Consider the following 24,486-nt stretch of genomic DNA (forward strand, 5'->3'; position numbering starts at 1 on the left):
CATCAGAGCAGTGGTTATCCTGGAAATGGGACAGGGTTTGATTAGGAAGAAGCATGCATGTCCTTTTTGGGGTGAATGGTAATGTTCTCTGCAACAGTTTGAGTTGCAACAGTTTGAGTTGCAGAGATGTATATATTATCAAAACCCAGTGAATATACCTTTAAAATTTCTGCATTTGTATGTAAGTTTTACATCAAAAGAAAATATACTGTTAACCAAAAAAGAAATGTTTGGGGAACATCTTGTTTTGTGAAAATGTACAAAGTCTCTTGCCGGTTTTGTCTCCACCACCCACGGTCTGAGATAAGTGTTGCAGACTGAGATAGGTATAAATCCCGTGTACTCCAGTTGACACTTTATGCCTACCTCTGTGAGTAGTACATACTACATTTTTGAGTTGTTTCATCTAATGTGAGCTCCTGAGAGGCCGGAAGTATATCCCTGCCCTCTGGCACATTACGGGCATATGCCCAGTAGATATTTAATAAATGAATATTCACACCTTCACATGTAACAAGTTTTTCTCTACTCGTGGAAGCTCTTAGCTCTATATTTTTAAATATTACTTGATATCTAGAATTAACACAAAATAACAAAAGTTAATCTTCTAATGTCATTTCCAGTTCTGCATTCAAGGAGATTGCTTATAATTTTATCCAAATATAATAGCAATATGGCTTAAATATCTGTCAAAGTTGGTGTCCAGATTGTGGATATCCACTTGCAAAGTGTTTCAGGAGAAAATAATAAATTGACTATATTAAAATTTACATTACGTTTATAGTAAAATTATTCAAAAATCTTCCCAGTCATTTTGTGTGTGATTTTAAACTCTCAAAAAAATGTTGAAACTAGAATAACAGAATTATTTGGAAAGCTGGTTAGTTATATTTAGTATTTTTTACATAATAACGAAATTAAAAATAGTACTAGAAAAAAAAACTTTTATTCTATGGGAGAGGCTAACTTAAATTTTTAAGAATATTTGAGGTTATATAAAATTACTTTTAGTAGAAATCCTAAGGAGGATCCAAAGCATGCACCTAGAAAATTCAGAAGGAAAGTTTCTGCTGGTATATTTTTTGGCAGCAATGTATGTATAGATAGTGAATGAAAGCATAAATATGATAAATAAACATTCCTAATTGATGAAAATATGTATGTAACGTTTAATGTATTTAGAGATGAATTTGTTACTTTTATCTTATAAATCACTGAAGTTATTACTCTCCTTCGGTTAGCCATATATATTGAGTTTAGTTTTTGAAATGAACTTAAAAGGTTGAGCTTATTATAGTGGTACGTTGCATTCTATGCTTTTGTCCTAATTTTTTTTTATGGTTTTGTTTTAGTTACTTAGAATTTTGCCATAGAATTAGAATGAAGGAACATTAGGTTATTTGCAAGTGTAGTAATAGCTCATCTGTATAGTGTTCTACATTTTATAAAAAGTTTGTATCTCATCTTGTTGTTAACAACAAATAATAACATTTATTAAATCATACTATGTGCCAGGTATTATGCTCAGTTCTTTGCTTATGTCATCTTACATAATCCTCACAACTGCCTGTCCTCATATTACAAATGAGGAAACTTGAAGTTTAGAGAGGCAAAGTGATTACTAAGGTTACACATGTAGTAGTTAGTTAAAGTGGATTTGAACCTAGGTTTGAGCTGATTCCAAACCCAGTCCTAACCACTATACTTACTCTTCCACATTTATTAAGGCTTGTTCACAAAATGTTTTTGGTGGGCCTAATTTTGTATACATACTGGGATTAATAATTTTGGCTTGGTTACTACCATGAAGTTGCTTAGTGTCTAAGGACCTTGCTACTCAAAAGTGTGATCCACAGACCAACAGCATCAGCAGCTCCTGGGAGCTCGTTTGAAATGTCTCTTAAGCCCTAGTCCCAGAGGACAGAATCAAGGTGTGGATTTTAACAAGATCTCCATGTGACTGGTGTGCACATTCAAGTTTGAGAATCACAGGATTTAAAATAACTTGATCAAATCAGAGTAGTGATGTCTAGAGAGGTGGCGTCCATATCATATGATTCTAAAAGAGTTATCTTTAGACTGTGCCAAATTTATTTTCTACATCTGACATCATGCACATTGTATAGATATTACTTATCAGTCAGGGTGTATTGCATCTATGATATTTGATAAAAATCTCTGGATTTTTCAGTGTTTAATATTGCCTTTTGGAGGACTGTTTTAGAGATATAATGTTTTCTAATTTTAAGGGTATTGGATTTCAAGCACAAGAACAACCATGTATGTGATATCAACTACATACAGATGTTATTTGGCCATTTTAATTTTGTATTGCATTTTCTCTTTTAACTGAAATTTTTTACGTCAGTGAAAATAGGGTGACTGTTTTATAAATTTAACCCATTGTTGTTTGCTAAAGGATACTAATTAAGTTAATGAAGCTGAGAAGTGAAAACTTGATGTCCCTTCGAACCCCCATTCCTTCCCAGTCTGCCTAATGCCTCTTTCCTAACACTGGATTTGTCATTTTTTTAGATGTGGAAGTCATGTACTATGACTGGATTTCTCTTTGTTTACATGGCGCCCTTATGGACTAGCAGGGTCTGTGCTTTAAATATCTCCTAACAGTCCAAAATTTAACCTAATATATGCATTCCTGTATTAACAAACAAATGCTTTTTGAAAATTTCACATAGGAAGCACTTTTCTTTTACGCATGCACTACCACTAACATAATAGATATAGTTGAACAACCCCTAACTTTAAGTCACTTTCTAGATTAAGACAATAACTGATTTTGAGGATGGAAAGTGGATTCCAGTAAGTTTATACATTCACTCTTTTTCCAATGTTACAGAAAGATACCTGTGGTTTGCATCTTATGTAAATACCATAGTTTTAGATTATGCATGATCTTACTCAGTTTTTGCTTTTCACTAAAATATAAATAGAAGAGAGAACTTATATCAAGGAGTGGTTGAGTCAGATATTGTATGATGTAATCAAATACTTAAATTTGATTAGATATAGGTTTGGCCTATAAACTAGAAATTAACTTAAAAAGTAACAAACCCAGCCAGGCATGGTGACTCACTCCTGTAATCCCAGCATTTTGGGAGGCCTAAGTGGGTGGATCACTTGAGGTCAGGAGTTCGAGGCCAGCCTGGCCAACATGGTGAAACCCCGTCTCCATTAAGAATACAAAAATTAGCTGGCAGTGGTGGCTTGCACCTGGAATCCCAACTACTCAGGAGGTGAGGCGGGAGAATCCCTTCACCCTGAGAGGCAGAGGTTGCAGTGAGCCGAGATCACACCACTGCATTTCAGCCTGGGCAACAGAGTAAGAATTCACCTCAATTAAAAAAAAAAAGGAATGAACCCAATAGCTATAACGATGATGAGCTGGAAAGATTTTATATCACATACCCCAACTTAGTCTTCGGCTTCTATTCTCCTTGTCTGCAACACCTTTCTTCTGAGAAGTTACTTTTACTCGCTCAGAAAAGCCTAACCCTTTCCTGTGAGCCTAAGAAATAATTATAAGTTACAGTTTAAAAGGCTTCCTTAAAGTAAAAATGTTAAGTACAAAAATATATTACATCAAGTAAGTACAAATTTTTTAAAAGTTGGCCAGGCATTGTGGCTCACGCCTGTAATCCCAGGACTGTGGGAGGCCAAGGCAGGAGTTTGAGACCAGCCTAGGTAACAAAGTGAGACCCCATCTATACAAAAAAATCCTAAATAGCCAGGCACAGTGGTTACATTCCTGTAGTTCCAGCTACTTGGGAGGCTGAGGTGGGAGGATCACTTGAGCCCAGATGATTGAGACCACAGTGAGCTGTGATCACACCACTGCACTCAGTCTAGGCAATAGAATGAGACCCTGTCTCAAAAAATTAGAAAATAAAAAGTTGAAAATAAGATTTACTTTCCACTCCTAATATTACTCATTTTTTAATTATCTCAGTATCTAGTTTTAGTAATAAAAGTATTCACTTCTATCTTGAAAATCAGTTGATATTAGTATGAATCAAATGTTCTTCAGAATTTTAAAATTGTCTTTTATTTTTCAGCAAAGATGTCAAGGAAGTTAAGCTTACCTACTGACCTAAAGCCCGATTTAGGTAAGTAAAATAAATATTCAAAATAATTTAACTCCCTATAATGGGAAGACGGGGAAATCAGAAGATTTATAATTACTATAAGATAGTCATTGGAAAGCAAATTTAAAATGACTAAGATGCTTAAGGTTTAAACATTCTTTGGAATAGTCTTTAGAATGCATCTGTAAATTTAAAAAGACAATTATAATACAAATTCAAGCAAACCAAAAGAATATATTTTCTTAGCCCTCTCATGCTTTATGTCTAAACAGAACTTAGCATAAGATTGAATTTGTGCAATTTTAATTTGTATTAAAAGTGGTTATGTCCCATTTAACCATCTGAAAACCTACTTTGAACTCTATAAAATTATTTGTATATAATGAAATATTTAATATTTAAAATAGATTAACGTTTTTCTATGTTACAGTGAATCATAGCAAGAGTCATCATTACTAACTTTTTGATATTATATTTCTTCCACAGCACTTTCTGTGCAATTCATTTATTATGAAAGCAGAATGAATATATTCACACATTTGTTTTGTTTTATATCCAACCCACAAACAGCTCCTTGATATCATGTAGGGACAGATGACATTTCACCAAAGATAAAAGTAAGATTTCATGTAATACATATAAAACATGGTATCTTTTTACACTCATTTTTTATTTAAGAAATTTCTGTTGCCTTTAACTAAATAGGTGTGATTGTGTAAGGATGATTTCACCCACCTCTGTCTTAGAGATAACTGGGTTTTCTCCGTTGCATTAGCCCACACCCCTCACCACCATTTGTTCTCTGGATTTCTTGACTATGTTTCTTATACATCATACAAACTTAGGTGTTGGTCCATTTAAACGTACTAATTTTAGCATTTCCAAATCATTATCTTACCCCAGTTATGCTGACAGAAAGCATGTGATTATGAGTGAGTAGGCATACAATATATTCCACTGTCATTTGTAGAAAGTTTCATTCATAGGAAAAACAACTTAGTAGAACCCTGTGATATCACTAGTATAAGGGAACAAGAGTTAATCATAGAATATAGGATAGTAGACATTTTGAGGTCATAGTTTTCTCCACTAAAAAACATATAATTTGAAACCAAATATATCTGAGGCATACAATGTGCATTTTTCCCCTATACCAGAATCTAGAGTTTTCATCAGATTGTCTCAGAGGCCCAGGATTTCAATAGCATTAAATATTACTAGTTAAAGTGGCTTTGTGTATTTTAGTTTCTTAAAAATCTGGGTAAACACATGTAAACATACTTTTAAAACTATAAAAATACCATAGCCATTTTTTTTTTTTTTTTTTTTTTTTTTTTTTTTTTTTTTGAGACGGAGTCTCGCTCTGTCGCCCAGGCTGGAGTGCAGTGGCCGGATCTCAGCTCACTGCAAGCTCCGCCATCCGGGTTTATGCCATTCTCCTGCCTCAGCCTCCCGAGTAGCTGGGACTACAGACGCCCGCCACCTCGCCCGGCTAGTTTTTTGTATTTTTTAGTAGAGACGGGGTTTCACCGGGTTAGCCAGGATGGTCTCGATCTCCTGACCTCGTGATCCGCCCGTCTCGGCCTCCCAAAGTGCTGGGATTACAGGCTTGAGCCACCGCGCCCGGCCAGCCAATTGTTTTTTAAAGCATACTCACATTTACAAATGATGTAATTTAATCGAAGTGTGTACTCCATGCTTTTATAGACTATTCAGTTTATGGTTTAGCTAGCATGCCCATGTATGCCATAAGCCAATTATAACTTTGACTAATATATGTCTGTAACATTCCTATGTCCCTCAAGTCATTTTATTGTTGAACTGTTATTTGGTGGAGATTCTTGCCTGCTAATTATTTTACATTGGTCAGGGAGGCAATGGGGAGTAACTCCAACTATATTGATAGGTTCAAACTGCCAGATGTTGATAAGCACTGAAGCCAGTGAGCTGTTGTGCAGCTCCAGAAGCTTCTGGGAATAGAATTCATTTTTGCTTATGGGGAAGTTGTGCAGCACTGTACTTTCACTATAGCTTCACCATCCTGGATTCTGTAACCCAGAAGTCAGAAACCATGGGTGATTTTGTTACACTTCTGATTGTCACATTTCAAATGTCAGCCATAGGAAGCAAACATCAGAACCATTATATACTTTGATATGAATTAGTTTCTTGCCCTGATTTTTACCTGAACAGATTCATCTCTTGGCATTATGTTTTGATTTGGGAATATAAAAGTTTGTTGAATAAGGCTGTCCGTGGGGAGGAGAAAGTGATATATACAAGTAGCATGTTGTAAGTTTGCAGACAGTAGCATGAAAACAGTGATTTTATGGCATGATTGTATCAGGTAGAGCTGGATGGAAGCATTCATGACAAATTTTGTCTGAGTTTAGATCAGCTAAAAAGATCACATATTCAAGCACATTTCTGACATCTAAACTAGAATTTTAATTCTCAATAATAACCATAGTGTTCCAGCTGTATGATAGTGATGATATGGCTGTCTGGAGTTGCCTAAGAGAAAGGTTTAGACTTGGAGATAGACACAAATTCTGACTCTACCATATACTAGCTTGGTCATTCTGAGCCAGTCACTTAACCTCTCTGAGCCTCTATTTAACTATTTGTTAAATTGTGATGATAATACTTTTCAAGGTGGTTATATAGATTCAATAAAATGATAAATGTAAAGTATTAGTGCCTGGCACATGGTCAGCCTTGCTTAGTGGTAGTTATTTTCACTTCTGTTCTTATTACTAGAGCTACTAAAATTAAACTTTTATTCCATTTATTTAGTTTGCCAAACTTGTATAAATGAGCCCACAGAGACCCATAATGTTTAACTTAAAAGGAGTAAGTGGAAGTTGTAATTCATGAATTGCTGAAAATTCTGACTTTTTTTCAAAAGTCTAGGCAGATAATAAAATAAGCAACCTATCTCTGTCAGTTTCAAACTTGACTCTTATTCAGTCGATTTTTCCGTTTTGATCTAGCTTTAGAAGTTGCTTTGGTAATCTTAATTTTTATAGATAAATCATGTAATAAAAATGTAATTTTAGGTTATGAATTTTATAGTTAAATTAGTCTATTAAATTTGAACATTGCTCATTTGACTTATGAGTTAACATTTAAAGTATAGGTTGTTGTGAATCACCTGTTGTAATTTTAATAGTTATCAGTAAGAGTTTTTCTACAGGTTAATTTACAGTGGAATCTCTATTATCAACTTATATCATTGTTTTCTATTACTATCACTACATCGCAGCTGAAAATGTTCATTTGCTTTGTATATGTATGCTTTACAAGTACCAAATTAAGTGTATTTATCATTGTAAAATTTTAAAAATGTATTTTGCTAAAATAACTTTGGAAACTATAAAGAGTTAATAAATATTTGTAATCAGTATCATATTACAGACTTTCTGTATTGAGGTGTTGATTACGGAAAGTTGTTTTATTTATAGTAAGTAGTTCTTTTCTACCATATCATAATTTGTAAATAATGGGAATGCAATCTCAAGCAAAAGAAAGATATTTTTAGAGACTACAGTTTAAAAAAAGATCCATAGCATTATCATAATTAATAACATTGTTTTCAGAGGCTACCTATAATCATAATTGTGTTACATATAGTTATTTTAAGGGGATATTATTAATCTATGAATCTAAATTTGATTGCAAAAAACTTTTTGTAGGGTGTAACTAGGATTTGGCTATACCTTTTTTATTTAGTAAAGGACAACTTAGAAGACTTTAACATGTTTTATAGTTTTCACATTTTGAAGAGTCCTTTCTTTCACAATAGCATTGAAGCATGTGATTTAAGGAGTTATTAGATGTAAGTAGTAGAAGCTACTGGGAATTTTAATAAATCCTAATGGTATAGCAGAAGCATTGGTTTAGACATTCTTAACTATAAATCTGCCTTCAGCAAGTGTTTATTGAATTCCTTTCACATGCAAGACACTGTGCTAAATTCCACAGGGTATCAAAATGACACAGTCCTTGCTTACAAGATACTTCCAGTCACTTTAGAGTGAGGCATGAGAAAAGTCAGAAGTAACTACAGAACAAATGTACTCTAAGTGTCATGGGAGAGATACATAGCTAGAGGTATTCAAGAGGGAGAGAAACTATATAGGTTGTGGGAATCAGGAGAAACTTCAGGAAAATGACAGTAACTGAGGTGGAAAATAAGCAGAATCTTGATAGGTAGGAGAAAAGGCACCTATCAGAATACCTCAAGCAAAAGCCTAAAAGTAGGTAAGTGCAGGTTATGTTTGGAGAAAATTGAGTGGCTCTATTTATTTCCCACAATGAACTGAAATAGGGTAGCATTGGGAGATAAGGCTAGGAGGGTAGATTAAAGATATTTTGTGAAGAGTCTTAAAAACTTGAGTAAGATTATAAGTATGATTAAATAAAGAGGAACTACTAAGGATTTTTTAGATTGAGGCCACAGAATTATAACTATGCCTTATAAAATTTAGTTGAGTTGTGTTAGTAGTGAGATGCTGTGGGTGAAGAGATCAGTTGGGAATTGTCTAAGTAAATGGTGATGAGAGCCCGAACTTAGGGTAATGGAAGTAGATTACCAATGGAAAGAAGGAAGCAAAAATGTCCAATAAAATACCTTAGGGCTTGGCATCCCATCAGATGTATGAGTCAAATGAAAGGGAGAAACCCAAACTATGGATCATCTTAAGTGTTTCTGCCTATGAGAACAGGAGTGTCATTAATATAAATAGTGCCATTCGAAGAATTTACTGGTTTGGGGAAATTTATATGCTTTGGTTTTGCATAGTGAGACATAAATGGAAAAATGTTCAAGAAGTATTTGGAAATGATGTTCCAAGAGAAAAAAGAAAAGGCTAGGGCTTGAGACAAGCTTGGGATTAGCAACAAGGGAAGGTAGCTGAAGACGAGAAAAGTTTTATTAGTATAATTTTTAAAATGTCCCTGTCATTACAGACAGAGCTGGGTAAGGGAATTTGCCTGATATGAAGTGTGAGCCAGATGGCAGTTACACATTTTGGTGAAAACGCCTTAAGTGAATGTGGATTGCAGTTAAAATGGCATTGAAGAAAAATGGGAAAAAAGCTAAACTTTTTTTGATTAAAAAAATAAAAGATCCATCATACAGTAAATTAGATCTGAAAAAAAATAAAAGATCCATCATACAGTAAATTAGAAAGTCGAATCAGAGTACTTCTAAATGCGTTTTTTAAAGGTAGAAAGTGGAAAAGACCCACACTTGTGGCGCTCTACCAGTCATGGATTGTATTACCAAAGGAAGACAAAGTACCATGAGAAAGAAGGTGCCAAGAGCTAAGCAGCCAGGACCCCAAGGATTGCTCATTCACATATTCATCGGGAGGCACCCGGTTTGGTTCTGAGGAGTGTGGAGTTGTTTGTTTGTATATTTAAGAAAAAAAAATTTATTAGCATATAAGTAAATTTTGTTTTCAATTATACTTGACCTTCAAACAATGTGGGTTGGGCACCAACTCCTCTGCATATAACTTTTTGAGTCTCCAAAAACTTAACTTCTAAAAGCCTGCTGTTGACTAGAAGCCTTACCAGTAACAGAAACAGTAGATTAACACATATTTTGTATGTTAGATGTGTTATATAATGTATTCATATGATAAAGCAGGCTACAGAAAAGAATGTTATTAAGAAAATCATAAGGAAGAGAAAATGTATCTACTTTTCCTTAAGTGGAAGTGGATCATCACAACGGTTGTGTTTCCATAGAGTAGACTGAAGAATAAGAGAAAGAGTGAGGGGTTGATCTTGCTGTCTCAGGGGTAGCAGAGGTAGAGGTAAATCCCTGTATAAGTGGACTTGTGTAGTTCAAACCCATGTTCAAGGATCAACTAAAATGAAGTTAAAATTAAATATGCTGTAGATTTTGTCTTCTTGCAGATTAACTATTTGACCAAATTTATATTAAAAAAACACAAACAACTTATTTTATGTATTTTATATCTTGAGCAATCTCACAACATTTTTAACCATTTCAGATGTAAAGGATAACTCCTTTAGCCGATCACGGAGTTCAAGTGTAACAAGCATTGACAAAGAATCCCGAGAGGCGATCTCTGCTCTTCATTTCTGTGAAACATTTACTCGAAAGACGGACTCGTCCCCTTCCCCTTGTCTATGGGTTGGAACAACGCTAGGAACAGTGCTTGTCATTGCACTGAACCTTCCCCCAGGGGGAGAACAAAGACTTCTTCAGCCAGTAATTGTGTCTCCAAGTGGTATGTATTGCTGCTACACTTACAGTTACATTACAGGTGTGATTTACTATGATAGAAGCCTTTGTTTTTCATTCTTGATCTAAGAATTATAAAATGTAAAGTAAATCAGTGATGGCCTTATGTTTTAATGAAAGAATACATAGAACAAGATTTCAGAATGTTGTTTGTTTATACAGCCATTCAAGTTTTGCCATTTTTTTAAACTTTAAGATCATGTGTAAAATAATTACTATGGAAGAAAATTGTTTTAAAGGTTACAGTAATGCATTCCTAATACCTCAAGCAAATACCACAATCAAAAGAATACTGTAAATTTAGGAGAAAAACAGAAAAGTACATTTTTAAACATTCTACACATGGTTATTTTTCATCTCCAAGTGTGAAACCTGAGATTATTTTTCTACTTTGAAGTGTTAGGAAAAGGTGACTTGAGAGCAAATTTTAAAAAATAGTACTAGACTTCATATATTGAAAATGAGATTGGATTTTGTCAAATGTTTGTGGAGTCTGTTAGGTCAGGAGATAACTGAGAATTCTGATTTCTGTTACTACTCATTTATGCTCATCCAGATGGAAACAACCATGATTTTGCTAATAAATCTGTCTCTTGTTGGTGCTGACTTTTACAGTTTTTGGAATTTAGAAGTTAAACTGCATTTATGATTATGTTTCTGAGCCATCTTTACATTAAATAATCAGTTTGATTTATTCATTTTGCTCTATAAATGCTTGAGTATATACTGCATATCAAGTTGTTAGATTAAAGAAGACAAGTTACATAATGATATTCTTACTAATCTCAGTTCTTATTAGTAAACAAATATGTGTATAGGAATAAAATAAACTGGAAAGTTGAAAATCAAAATGTTAACAGGAGTTATCACTGGTAAGTAGGATTTGGGGTCATTTTTATTTTCACTTTTTTACTGATTTGTAATTTCTAGATTTTCTACAGCAAACATACACCAATTTGTAATAAGAAGAAAATGTTTCCAATAAATGAAAATGAGTGAGCAGGATTATAGATAATTTACTGTTAACTACACAAAAAGTATTTAATATACTTTCCAACTTGCAATAAATCAAATTAGCTATAAAGTGAATTCAAAAATAACTTTCATATGTAAGAAGGCAACTTAGTTTCTTCTCGATGATGGGATCTTTGAGGTTTGTTTTTAATAAGATGCCTATTTAAAGATAGACCAGTGACACTGGTGTCATCTGTATTGGGGCTGTGAGGAGAGAGGTGTTTTCAAGCTGATGGATTTCTGTGCTTAAGAGCCTAAAGTGGTCTCTACTTTGACTATTGTTTTTTCTTTTCTTCAAGAGGAAGAGTCAACAGTTAACCACTACTCTACTGGGAAACATGCTAAAGTCCCATCAACTGTAGGATAAGCATACATTTAACGGTATTTTAGGCCAGTTTTTTTTTAAAAAATCCACATATTAGAACAATATATGTGCTATAAACAGTTCTCAAATTAGAATGGATAATTCAGCTGACTTCATCAAAACTTGAGAGGCTGAAGGACTCTTTGGGTGGACCAGAATAAAAAATAAGAGATCTTGAAAGAAAAACTAGCTTTAAATATGTTTTGAGATAAATAATAATTGGAACTATAAGATTATAACTGTCTTGTGTTTCGAAGTTTTCTACCAAGCTGCTTAAAATAATTAAATTATCTGCTCGCCAAACTTGGATGTAGAGTAGGGTTACTAGATTTAGCAAATAAAAATTATAGGATGCCCAGTCAAATTTTAATTTATATAACAAATACTTTAATATAAGTGTGTCGCATTTAGAATTGGACAGATATATGACATTTGGGACATACTTATACTAAAAAGTATTCATTGTTTATCTGAAATTCAAATTGAAATATGTGCTCCATTGTATTCTGCATCCTTACTATTGATAAATCGTAAATGCAAAGAGGAAAGGAAAGAATATTTTTTCTTCTAAAAAGTTTTGAGAGAACATCAGGAACTCTTTTGCTTAGAAATAAAAGAAAATAATATATGGAAAAAATATTGCAAACTATAAAACCTTATATAAATTTAAAACAAAATATGAAAAATCTTTAAGAACTGAATGCTCAGTTATCTACCCTCCCTTCCATTCTATTAATGTTATCACTAGCCGGGCGCGGTGGCTCAAGCCTGTAATCCCAGCACTTTGGGAGGCTGAGACGGGCGGATCACAAGGTCAGGAGATCGAGACCATCCTGGCTAACACGGTGAAACCCCGTCTCTACTAAAAAATACAAAAAGCTAGCCGGGCGAGGTGGCGGGCGCCTGTAGTCCCAGCTACTGGGGAGGCTGAGGCAGGAGAATGGCGTGAACCCGGGAGGCGGAGCTTGCAGTGAGCTGAGATCCGGCTACTGCACTCCAGCCCGGGTGACAGAGCGAGACTCCGTCTCAAAAAAAAAAAAAAAAAAAAAATGTTATCACTTAGTTTACTCAGAAGTGAGCATAAAGCATATTTGTACATTATCAAGGATATAGGGGGAAAGGGTACCATTAATAGAAGTAAGTCAAAAAATGTAGCCCCTACATTAAGATGATAAACTGACCAAAATAATGCCTTAAGTATATCTGACAGTTGTTGTAAATCATTTAAGAGGAATTATTATTTTAGAGGTAATGGTTAGAAATGTGTAGTTTTTTTTTCATTGGTCATCTAGATCAGTACTGTGTATTAGAAAAGCAATGCAAAGCCACATAATTTTAAATGTTCTAGCAGTCACATTAAAAAAGTAAAAACCGGGTGAAATTAATTTTAATAACATTTTATTTAGCCCACTGTGTCCCAAATATTATCATTTTAGCCTGTAATTATTGAAAGTGATTGAGGTATTTTACGTTGAACTTTTTGGAGTGCTAAAGTCTTCAGATGGGGCATGTGCTTGACTCTCACCATGCACTGCAGTTGTTCGCACGCTTTGGACAAGGCACATTCGCAGTGCTCTGCAGCCACATGTGGCCCCACGCTGACTGCTCCAGGTGCTGTCCACTTGCTCTCTTGCTGACTGGTAGTGCACTTGCTGGATATAAGAGAAAATAGTTCCAAATACTCCAGCATGTCGTTTGTTTATTCATTTAAAGATCAGATACGTGTTTGCCAAATTTATCATATGTAATTAAATTGTGAGTGATCATTAGTGGCATTTATCTGTTTGGAGCATGTAAGTTGACATCTTTTTCCAGACTCATTAACATCATGCTTAAAGTCTGAATTCTGTCGATGAGTCAGTGTTCAGTTCAATATGCATTCAGCATATATTTGAGTATCTACTATATATGTCAAAGTTAGAATAAATGTGTTTACTCTGTTGATTAAAATATTTCAGTTATTTACTAGACTTCTGTATTTTAGGTACTATATTGAGGTTAAAAGGTGCAATCTTGAGAATGGCATTTCTGGATACCACAGGCTGCTTAATACCACCTGCATATGAACCCTGGAGAGAACACAATGTTCCTGAAGAAAAAGATGAAAAGGAGAAATTGAAAAAACGGCGGCCTGTCTCAGTATCCCCCTCCTCTTCTCAGGAAATTAGTGAAAACCAGTATGCAGTGATATGTTCTGAAAAGCAAGCAAAAGTAATCTCACTGCCAACCCAGAACTGTGCTTATAAGCAAAATATTACAGAGACCTCATTTGTGCTTCGTGGAGATATTGTAGCATTGAGTAACAGTATCTGTCTTGCTTGTTTCTGTGCCAATGGACATATAATGACTTTTAGGTAAGAGTTAGATATTTTTTTAAATGCAGATATAGCATTTCCTCCCTCAAACTATACTACAGAATTGTTTAAAAGAAGTGCTTTTTTTGTGTGTATAGTCTTATACTCTGAGAATTTATTTTTATTCTGTTAATAGTGAACAAGTATATGAGGAGTATAAGCCATTTTTTTATCTCCCACTCAAGTATACAAACTAAATCATAAGAATTATGAAGTCTCTGCCATTTTTAACAAGGATAGTGTGTTCAAGACTAAAATATACCTTATTATTAACAAGTTTTTAATTTTTTTCTCAAGTTTGCCAAGTTTAAGACCTCTATTGGATGTGTATTACTTGCCCCTTACCAATATGCGGATAGCCAGAACGTTCTGCTTTACCAACAATGGACAGGCATTATACCTTGTTTCACCTACAGAAATCCAGAGACTGACTTATAGTCAAGAGACCTGTGAAAATCTTCAGGTAATTAATAAAAATATTAACTATAATTTCTTCAGAGGTAAAGTATTCTCTGAGGGCCCGTGTACTGTCTGCTTCTTATTCTCATGGAAGTATACAAGTGAGCCTGCTTGGGAAAATCCAGACTGTTGAATTAGACTTTCAGAGCACATGCTTTGAGACTCCCATGATTAAAAGTGTCTTCTTCAGACATCTGCTATAAGCAGCTTCATCTTACTATTCCATATCTGTCTTTCCAGTGATGGCAGAGAAATATGAACTGCTGCATACATTTTATACCTACTCTCTACATAGAATAAATATCATTTATACACACACACAGCCCTTTTTAAAGAAGTGTGTTAATGTGAAAATAAATGAGTCTATTATAGGGCAAATTTTGTAATCTCATCTCCTATACTCTCTATTCACAAGGATATTTACACAGAAGAAAAAATTGTTATTTGGTAGTTTTCCTCTAGTATTTTGGTTGATCTGTTTTTGAGAGACTATATACAAATTCTTTCGTTTTTAAAGTATTTGAGTGCTGTATATGCTTCTGTGTATATTCGAAATGATCAATTTAGCTTTACCTTCTAAAGTAAAAGAGCTCTGGAAATATTGAGCTGAAATATTGATTGATATTTAATATTTAGAGGAAAGTACTATCTAGAGGAACTTTATAATGAAAGTTTTTGCAGTTAGCCCTATTTTACACATTTGCAAATTTGAATTTGTGGCTTATTATTTTTAGAACATGGGCTTTAGAGTCAAGAAGGCTGAATTCAAGTCCATCATGCTAACTATACAATTTTGTAATCATAGAAAAGTTACTTAATGACTCTAAGCATCATCTTTAAAATTAGCAGAGAAGTGGTGTCTGTGGGGATATTACAGGGATTAAAGGAGGCAGTGCATGTACTGTGCTTAGCATAGTGCCCCGGTACAGACGGTGCTTAATAATGTCAGGTGTTGTCCTCATTGTGTTATTATTTCAGTAAGCTATACTGTACTGGAAACCTAGTCCTGAGTAATATTGTAAACTTTGAGAGTAAAACAAAATTATATATCTGACATTTTAGATTTAAATTCCCATTTACGTTTGAGTGAAAGTTATTTTTCAAAGATTCCTAAGTTTCTGAAGTAAAATTTTGTTTTCTGTTGGAAGGATAAACCTTAAAATTTTCCTTTTAGCATTTCCTTTCACTAGCAAAATGTTATGTTAAGAAATAATATGGACAATTGAATATTAATTCATTTCCATCTGAAATGTGGTCCTAATTCAAGTACTCAAAAATCTAAACTTCATCACTTTTCTGGGATCAATTTATTCTATCCTTTAGTTGGTGTTTTCTTTAATTATTCTTAAATTATTCTTAAATTAATAGCAGCCATAGTTTACTTATTTATGTTTAAATGAAATAGTCTTTTAGTGGTAAACTGTATTTTAAACTATCTGCTGTGTGCCTTCATGATACAGAGATAAACAAAAAATGGACTATCTTAAAGGGATTTGTGATAAAATGTTTTCTTTGGGCAATATTGACATGTTGTTTACCTCTGTATTTTTAGTAGCCAGAAATAATGCCTTGGTAAAAACCTGTTGAAGACTATGATGAACTTGATAAACACTATACCTTGGTTCCCTGAGTACCCTTTTACATTGTGCATTCCTTTAACTTTAGCCAAAAATAAAGAAGATGGCTACAAACATTTATGGAGTTTCCAGCCAAGATGGAATAATAGGAACCAGATTAACCCTCCTTCCTGAAACAACCTAAAAAAAACCAGACAGAACTCATGAAACAATGGTTTTCAAATTACTGGGCATCAGGCAATGAAGGAAAGTAATTTCTGACATAGGAAACAAAGAAGGTGTCCCAGCTTTAATGCTTTCATAGAGTTTTCAGAGCATGGCACAGGGCGAAGGTACTGAGTTAAAGCCTGGCAGACTTCCCAAGTTGAAGAGTCAGGAATAAGAGTTTGGGGACACCAGGTAAATTCGAGAGAAAAGAGCTACAAAGAGAAAGAACCCTGGAGATGTGCAGAGTCCCCCTGAATATACCATACGTGCTATTCAGCATGTACATGTGACTAAGCTTTCAGAGCAGAAAAAGAACCATCTGAAAGGAATAGAGGATTTGTAGAAACCGTTCCAGGAACGTGCTTGTTCCCAACAACCAGACTGGAGAAACCCACAATTTGTGTGGATATTAGTTTCCTGAGGCCACAAACTTGGTGGCTAAAACCAGTAGAAAATTACTTGCTCATACTTGTAGAAGCCAGAAGTCCAAAATCAGTTTTACTGAGGCAAAATCAATGTGCTAGCAGGGTCTTACTCCAGAGGCTCTAGAAGATAATTTTTTATTGCCCCTCCTTGTTTCTAGCAGCTGCTGGTGTTCCTTGACATTGGGCCACATCACTGGAATCTCTGCCTTTATGGCTGCATTACCTCCTCTTCTGTGTTTCAAATCTTTCTCTCCCTCTGTCTCTTAAAAAGACACTTGTAATTGGATTATAACCCATTCAGTAGTCCAGAATAATTTCCCCAGAGCAAGATACTTAATCACATCTGCATAGACTCCTTTTCCTTGCCAGGTAATATTTGTCGGTCCAGAAATTCGGACCTTATATCCTTGGATGGTCCATTATCAGCCACTACTCCAGACATGCCTAACAAATCGCAAAAGCTACACTCAAAAGGATGAAAATGTTTTCTGTCAGAATGAAATTCAAGAAAACTTAAAGGAAGTAAAAACTATTTAGCACACAATGAGGTAAAAATCGCAACGTCTGGTATCCAGTGAGTTACCAGGCATGCAAAGAGACAGAAAACCATGACCCATCACGAGGAGAACAATCAACAGAAACCAAACCAGAACTGACATGCATACCAGAATTGGCACACAGAAGGAGATTAAAACAGTTATAACTGCGTTCCGTATGTTCAAAAAGTTAGAAACATGAAAGATACAAAAATAAAATCAACTTCTAAAGATGAGAAACTATAGTATTTGAGGTGAAAAATATGCTAAATGGCATTAACAGCAGATTTCACATTGCAGAAGAAAAGACATGAACTTGAAAGCCTAACGACAGAAAAATAACAGTGTTTGAACTTGGCAAACTTACAGCACTAAAACACCTATATTAGAAAAGAAGGAAGTCTCAATGCAATGATGTCAACTTTCACTTTAAAAAACTGAGAAAAGCAAATTAAACACAAAGTAAACACAAGAAAACAAAAAATAAACATTCAAGTGGAAAACAAAGAAACAACAGAAAAATATCAATGAAACCAAAAACATCAATGAAACCAAAACCAATAAAATTAATCTCAAGCCATAGGAAGAAAGAAGTTACAAATTATTAATATCAGTAATAAGAGAAGTCTCATTACTATATATTCTGTAGATATGAAATAGATAAAAAGGAAATATTATTAACAAGTTTATGCCAAAAATATTCAAAACCTTAGATGAAATTTCTTGAAAGACAAATTACCAAGCCTCACTGAAGAAAAAATAGATAACCTAAATAGTCCTGTATCTATTAAATAAATTGAAATTGAGGTTAGAAACCTTGGACCAAGAAATTACCAGGCCTAGATGGCTTCAATGATGAGCTCTATCAACATTTCAGGAAGAAATAATATCAGTTCACAAACTTTTTCAAAAATGGAATTAGGATTGCTTCCCAGCTTATTCTATAAAGGAAGCATTAACCTGATACCAAAATTAGACCAAGTCATTATGAGAAAAGAAAACTACGTATAAACCAATATCTCTCACAAATATAAAAGCAAAATTTGTAAAAAAAAAAAAAAAAAAAAAAAAAAAAGTTTTGCAAATTGAATTTAGCAATATATCAAAGGGATAATACATTATGACCAGGTGAGACCTATCCCGGGAAAGTAGGATTGACCTAACATTTGAAAATCAGTCACTGTGATCCATCTTATTAAAAAGCTTAAAAAAAGAAAAAGAGCAGGTGGCAAAATCTAACAAATATTCCTGATTTTTAAAAATCTCTACAAACAAGGAATAGAAGAAAACAACATGTCAGAAAAACCCACATCTCAAATAATATTAGTGAATGAAATACTAATTCTTTCTTCCTGAAATCAGCAATTACAGAAGAATGTTCACTGTCACCACTTACATTCAGTATTGTAATTAAGGTTTTAACCGGTGCACTCAGGCAAGGAAAAGAAAAGGAAAAGGACTGTCTTTATTCACAATGACATGATCATCAGTATAGGAAATCTAATAAAATCTACCATAAAGGTTACTAGAATTACTCAGTATGTTTAGCAAGGGTGTAGGATATGAGATAAATATATAAAAATAATTTTATTTCTATATGTTAGTAGTGAACATTTGGAAATTGATATTTTAAAAACCATACCATCTATAATAGCAAAACTATGAAATACTTTGGGATAAATCTAACAGAAAATGAAAGATCTCTACACTGAAAAACTATAAAATATTAAAGAAATTTTTAAAAATTAAAAAATTTTTTTAGAAATTTTTGTAGGAATTGACAAGTTTATCCTAAAATTCATACATAAATGCAAGAGAACTAAAATACACCAAACAGCTCTGAAAAAAATGGAAGGCCTAACACAACCTTATTTCAAGAATTATTATAAAGCTGCAGTAATCAGTAGAGAATGGTATTTTTGGCATCAAGATGAATGGATCAGAATAGAATATCCAGAAATAAACATATACATGGACAACTGATTTTTTTAAAGAAGGCACAAGGCAATGCAGTGGAGAAAGAATTGCCCTTTCAACAAGTAATGCTGGAACTATTGGATATTAAAATGCAAAAAAAATAAGCTTTGATCCACTCTTCACACCATAAACCAAAATTTATTGAAAATGTATTATGGACCTACATGGAAACCCCAAAATTACAAGACTTCTAGAAAGAGATGTGAGAAAACATCTCTGACCTTATTTTAGGAAAAGATTTCTTAGCTATGACACCAAAAGCACCATCCATAAAAGAACAAATTGATAACTTCAACAAAACTTAAACTTTCTGCTCTTCAAAAGACGCTTTTGAAAATGAAAAGACAGCTTATAGATGGGAAGAAAATCTGGGCAAAACATATATCTAATAAAGGACTTGTCTTTAAAATATGTGAATGACCCTTAAAACTCAGAAGAAGGATGAGAAACAACTCAATAAAAACATAGCCAGAATATTCAAAAAGAAAGCTCACCATGAAAATATGCTCAACATTATTTATCATTAGAGAACTGCACATTAAAACCACAGTGAGATACCATTAAACACCTATGAGAGTGGTTGAAATTAAAAAGAATACCATGCCAAGTTTTGGCAAGGATATAGACGATCTAGAACTCCATACAATGCTGATGGGAACGTAAAAAAGTGTAACCACTTTGGAAAACAGTTTAGGAGGTTTTTTTTTAAAGTTAACATTCATGAGCCAAGGACCCAGCCATTTTATTCATAGTTTTTTAAATTATTATTAAAAGGAAATGTATATTCATAACCACTTTATTTGTAATAGCCAAAAACTGGAAACCACCCAAATGTCCTCAACAGATGAATGGAAAAACAAATTGCATTTTATCATACAGTAGAATTCTAGTCAGCAATACAAAGGAGTGAACGATACAATCAGCAGCGTCAGTGAATCTCAGAATAATTATGCTTAATGAAAGGAGCCAAGAAAAAGAGTACATGTTGTTCTATTTATATAAAAACTCAAGAAATAATAGTGATAGAAAGCAGATCAGCAGTAACTTGGATATGGGGGGTAAAGAAGGAATTAGAGAAGGTCTTACAAAGGAGCAGAAGAAAACCTGGGAGTGATGGATATATTCACAGTGTTGATTGTGGTGGTGGTTTCATGCATATATGCATATATCGAAACTCACCAAATTGCACATGTCCAATATCTGCCAGTTTTTGTATGTCAATTATACTTCAGTAAAGCTGTTTAAAAGATTATGGATTCAGGACTTTTAATTGTCTTTGACGGGCAATTAGTCAATGGTATGTTTATAGATTGAAATACTTAAATTTCTTTTTACAGCATTATTTTTAACTATACCATAGTGAAAAACACAAAGATAATTTACAATAAACTATTTTTTTCAAATGGACTATTTATATTCATTTGTGAACCCTAACCAAAATTTACTGTAATCATAGAGTTGGAACATACCAATTAATTCAGTTTAAAGCAACTAAGTAAGTAACTTTACTTTGGTAAGCACCTCAGGATTATAATTTATTAACAAAACCCCAAGTAATCACTGTAAACAACTGATGTCAGTTGAACTGCTTAGCTTCTCATATATATTGTGTAGGTTCAGTATGAAGTTTATTGCTGTGTGCTTATCCTGGAGATACTTATTTTTTCAGACTCAATACTCTTACAATATAAAGTTTTCTTAAAATGATTAAAATCAGTGATTATTTGATGCACTATACAGGACTTTGTAGTGGCATTCAATGTGTGGATAACGAAAGCCCATACATTGACCCATTCATGAAATTAGTCCTAAATAATACCATTCTAACCTTGTTAGCTCACATGCAAAACAAATGATATGCAAGAGTCTAAAATCGGACAAGTATATTTATTTCTGAATATTTATATTTTAGAAGAGTAATTAAGTCCAATGTCTTGTTTCAGAAATCCTGTCTACTATGAATAGATGTAGCAAGATCACAGAAATTACAAATCTGTTTTAGATTTCACCAACATTTACTAGCATTAACATGAATCATTCTGAATAGTAGATTTACTTATAATCAAAATCCTTATTTAAATAGAAGTGAAAAAAATACCTATACATATTATTTTATGTACTTCCCAAAACCTTTATACTAAGACTGCAGATAATCTAGACTCTAAGAAACACTGAATTTTCAACTCCCTTTAAAGATGTCTGTTCATAATATTAACCTGTGGATAAATGACTTGGGTATTTTCTAATTGGTTTCATCTCTATGTGATCTTTCTACTTCTGTACATATACTATTGATGTCTACTCCTGGCACTTTATATGCTCATTATCTTTAATGCTAATAATATTCCTGAGAGGCAGTTATCATTATCTCCCCCTTTTAAAGTTGAAGAAGCCTTTTCTTTGACAGACTAATTTGACTAAGAGTCTTCTGCTAGTAAAAGGCAGAAATTGAGAATCAAATCCAGATCCATCTGGTTCCAAAGTTTGTAATCATTCTACTTCAGAGAATATGAGTTTAATCTAGTGTTTTTATATTTCTTACTTTACCTTTGTAAAATTGTAAGCTCATTAAACACCAAATAAGAAGTACAAACCATAATTCTAAAATGAGGTAAAATTTTTTTAAAAGCATGCCTTTAAACTGTCACTGTTTTTATGTCATATTCTTCTTTTGATTAAGCATGAGACACCCAAATGATAGCTATGTTGCTGTTATTGATTTTTTTTGCATTATAACGATTTAATACATATAGTTTAAATTAGAATCTGTGAAATACAGTTTTTAAAAGATTTAAAATATGCCTAAAATTTCCTTTGTTATAGAGTTTAATATAAATTTCAATATAATAATAGATATCAGTATATTCTATAGTGGGTTTTAACAAGTTTGATTTATTGAATTCAGAAAGTGTTTTATTCTAGGTTTACTACACTTTATAGAAATCCAGAGGAAAGAAAATAAAAACGTGAGGACTTCAGTCCACTTCAGCCTTATAAATAAAACTGTTGTGTAGTGTTAATAGTTATCTCCTCCCATTTGCAATCTGGGTGGAGGGATAACATTAATATGGATATGTCTAAAAGAAAACCTAAACATCCTTTACCAGCCTTCTTAGCCCAGCCCTAAGGAAAAAACCATGAAAAATACATACTTTTATTCCAACTATAATGATGTAATAATACCAGAGTATAGCAGAACTCCTATATAAATGTTGCTACCATCCTTTTCTGCCCATGCTGGAGTGCAGTGGCGCAATCTTGGCACACTGCAACCTCCGCCTCCCAGGTTCAAGCGATTCTCCTGCCTCAGCCTCCTAAGTAGCTGGGATTACAGACACACGCTGCCACGCCCTACTTATTTTTGTATGCTTAGTAGAGACAGTCTTTCACCATGTTGGTCAGGCTGGTCTCGAACTCCTGACCTTGTGATCCGCCCACCTCGGCCTCCCAACGTGCTGGGATTACATGTGTGAGCCACCGCACCCTGCCGCTACCATCCTTTTCTTAGAAAAATCTTCTTTCCTCTTTATGTATTGTCAACAAAACCGGTAACATGTCAGCAATCTTACTTTTCTTCTGACTTTTACCATTTCTGTGCTCTGAAAAATAGTGACAGTAATTTCAGAAAAATCTGATGACGTACAAGGAAGAGTTCCCATCTCTCTGCCAGATTTCTGAAATTTCAGGTGTATGTTGGCATAATTCTCTTCCTAGCATGTGTTTATGAGAGAAAAAGTTGGTGTCTAAATTACAAATTTTCTGACTCAGCTAAAGGTTATAATTCCAAAACTATATATCATCATTATTACACTGGACTTTTATACTTGCTATTAAAAAGTCTTTCTGGCGGGGCATGTTGGCTCACGCTTGTACAGCACTTTGGGAGGCCAAGGCGAGTGGATCACTTGAGGCCAGGAGTTCAAGACCAGCCTGGCCAACATGGCGCAAAACCTGACTCTACAAAATACAATAATTACCCAGGCATGGTGGCGTGTGCCTGCAATCCCAGCTACTCAATGGCTGAGGCACAAGAATCACTTGAACCCCAGAGGCAGAAGCTGCAAGTGAGCCAAGATCGTTCCACTGTGCTCCAGCCTGAGTGACAGAGTGAGACTGTCTCCAAAAAAAAAAAGTCTTTCTAATGTAATTATTAATCCTATTATCAATTCATACGAGTTATATGAAAATGTCATCTTAAAGATTAGAATCTCCTAACACTCTTAAGCAAAAATACTGTTTGCCTCAAATGCAAACAAAGAAAGTGATCTAGTGAAAGGGGCAAGCAGCAAATAAGTCATATTTTAGTTTTAGAAACTTGGTGTTGGAATAAATCAGCATGTTCTGTATCCGATCATAGGACGTGTGCTCATTAATAGTGAATCTCAACAGGTAATGTTCTAAGCTTAAGTTAAAAGAGTTTACAGTGATACTTTTGTTAATTATAGTTCAGATTCCCTGAAATTTTAACAGTTACAATTTGTTTTAATTTTAAAGGAAATGTTGGGTGAACTCTTCACTCCTGTAGAAACACCTGAGGCACCAAACAGGGGATTCTTTAAAGGCTTATTTGGAGGTGGTGCACAGTCTCTTGACAGAGAAGAATTATGTAAGTTGATTTATTTAATTCGGATAATATATCTATAAAACAGAAACAAGCCATACGAATTTTTTATACCTGTAAATTATGTGCACTTTTTTCTCTTTGTCACAATTACTATTTCCACGTTTTAACAAAATACATAAAATTATTTTCTGTTATTCTATCCCAAATCAGGGAAATATTTTACTCAAGGAACCAAAATCAGAACAACTTCCGATACTAAAAAGTAATATTCACAACTTTAAGTAAATAATTTAGAAAGTACTTACTTTATTTTCATTAAATGCGATGTTGTTTTAATGCTATGATTTTCTTTAACTGATAACCTTAACTTTGAAAAGTTTTTACTTTAACATTTAATCTATCTTTCAAAACCTCTAAAAACTATTCTAGTTCATTTAACCTTCGTAATAAAAGAAACCTTCTGGTTCATTTAGTACCTTCCACGTAGTTGATACAAGTAAACAGTTTGTCCTTGAATGAACTAATGAATCAGTGAATGCTTGACCTTTCTTATAAACGGCAGCTATTATCTATCCTTTGAGTTTTTTTCTTTTTTGCTAAAATATTTAGAATTGTTGTTTCATGTT

General features: G+C 33.8%; 1 protein-coding gene across 5 annotated transcripts in view; it reads left to right on the top strand.

The window, feature by feature from the left end:
- Nucleotides 1–24,486, top strand: part of STXBP5 (syntaxin binding protein 5) — a 191,741-nt gene that overhangs the window by 150,847 nt on the left and 16,408 nt on the right. For 3 of the 5 annotated variants that reach the window (XM_005552078.5, XM_005552079.5, XM_005552080.5), the window contains 5 exons: nt 4,074–4,124; nt 10,130–10,369; nt 13,746–14,115; nt 14,413–14,578; nt 23,791–23,902. In XM_005552078.5, the coding sequence (XP_005552135.1) occupies nt 4,074–4,124; nt 10,130–10,369; nt 13,746–14,115; nt 14,413–14,578; nt 23,791–23,902 (939 nt within the window). Of the gene's footprint in view, nt 1–2,535; nt 2,602–4,073; nt 4,125–10,129; nt 10,370–13,745; nt 14,116–14,412; nt 14,579–23,790; nt 23,903–24,486 lie in introns of all 5 variants that reach the window. The other 2 variants (XR_012433518.1, XR_012433519.1) reach the window with 1 other exon arrangement.

The sequence above is a fragment of the Macaca fascicularis genome, chromosome 4, assembly GCF_037993035.2.
Source record: "Macaca fascicularis isolate 582-1 chromosome 4, T2T-MFA8v1.1".
In the NCBI taxonomy this organism is placed as follows: domain Eukaryota; kingdom Metazoa; phylum Chordata; class Mammalia; order Primates; family Cercopithecidae; genus Macaca; species Macaca fascicularis.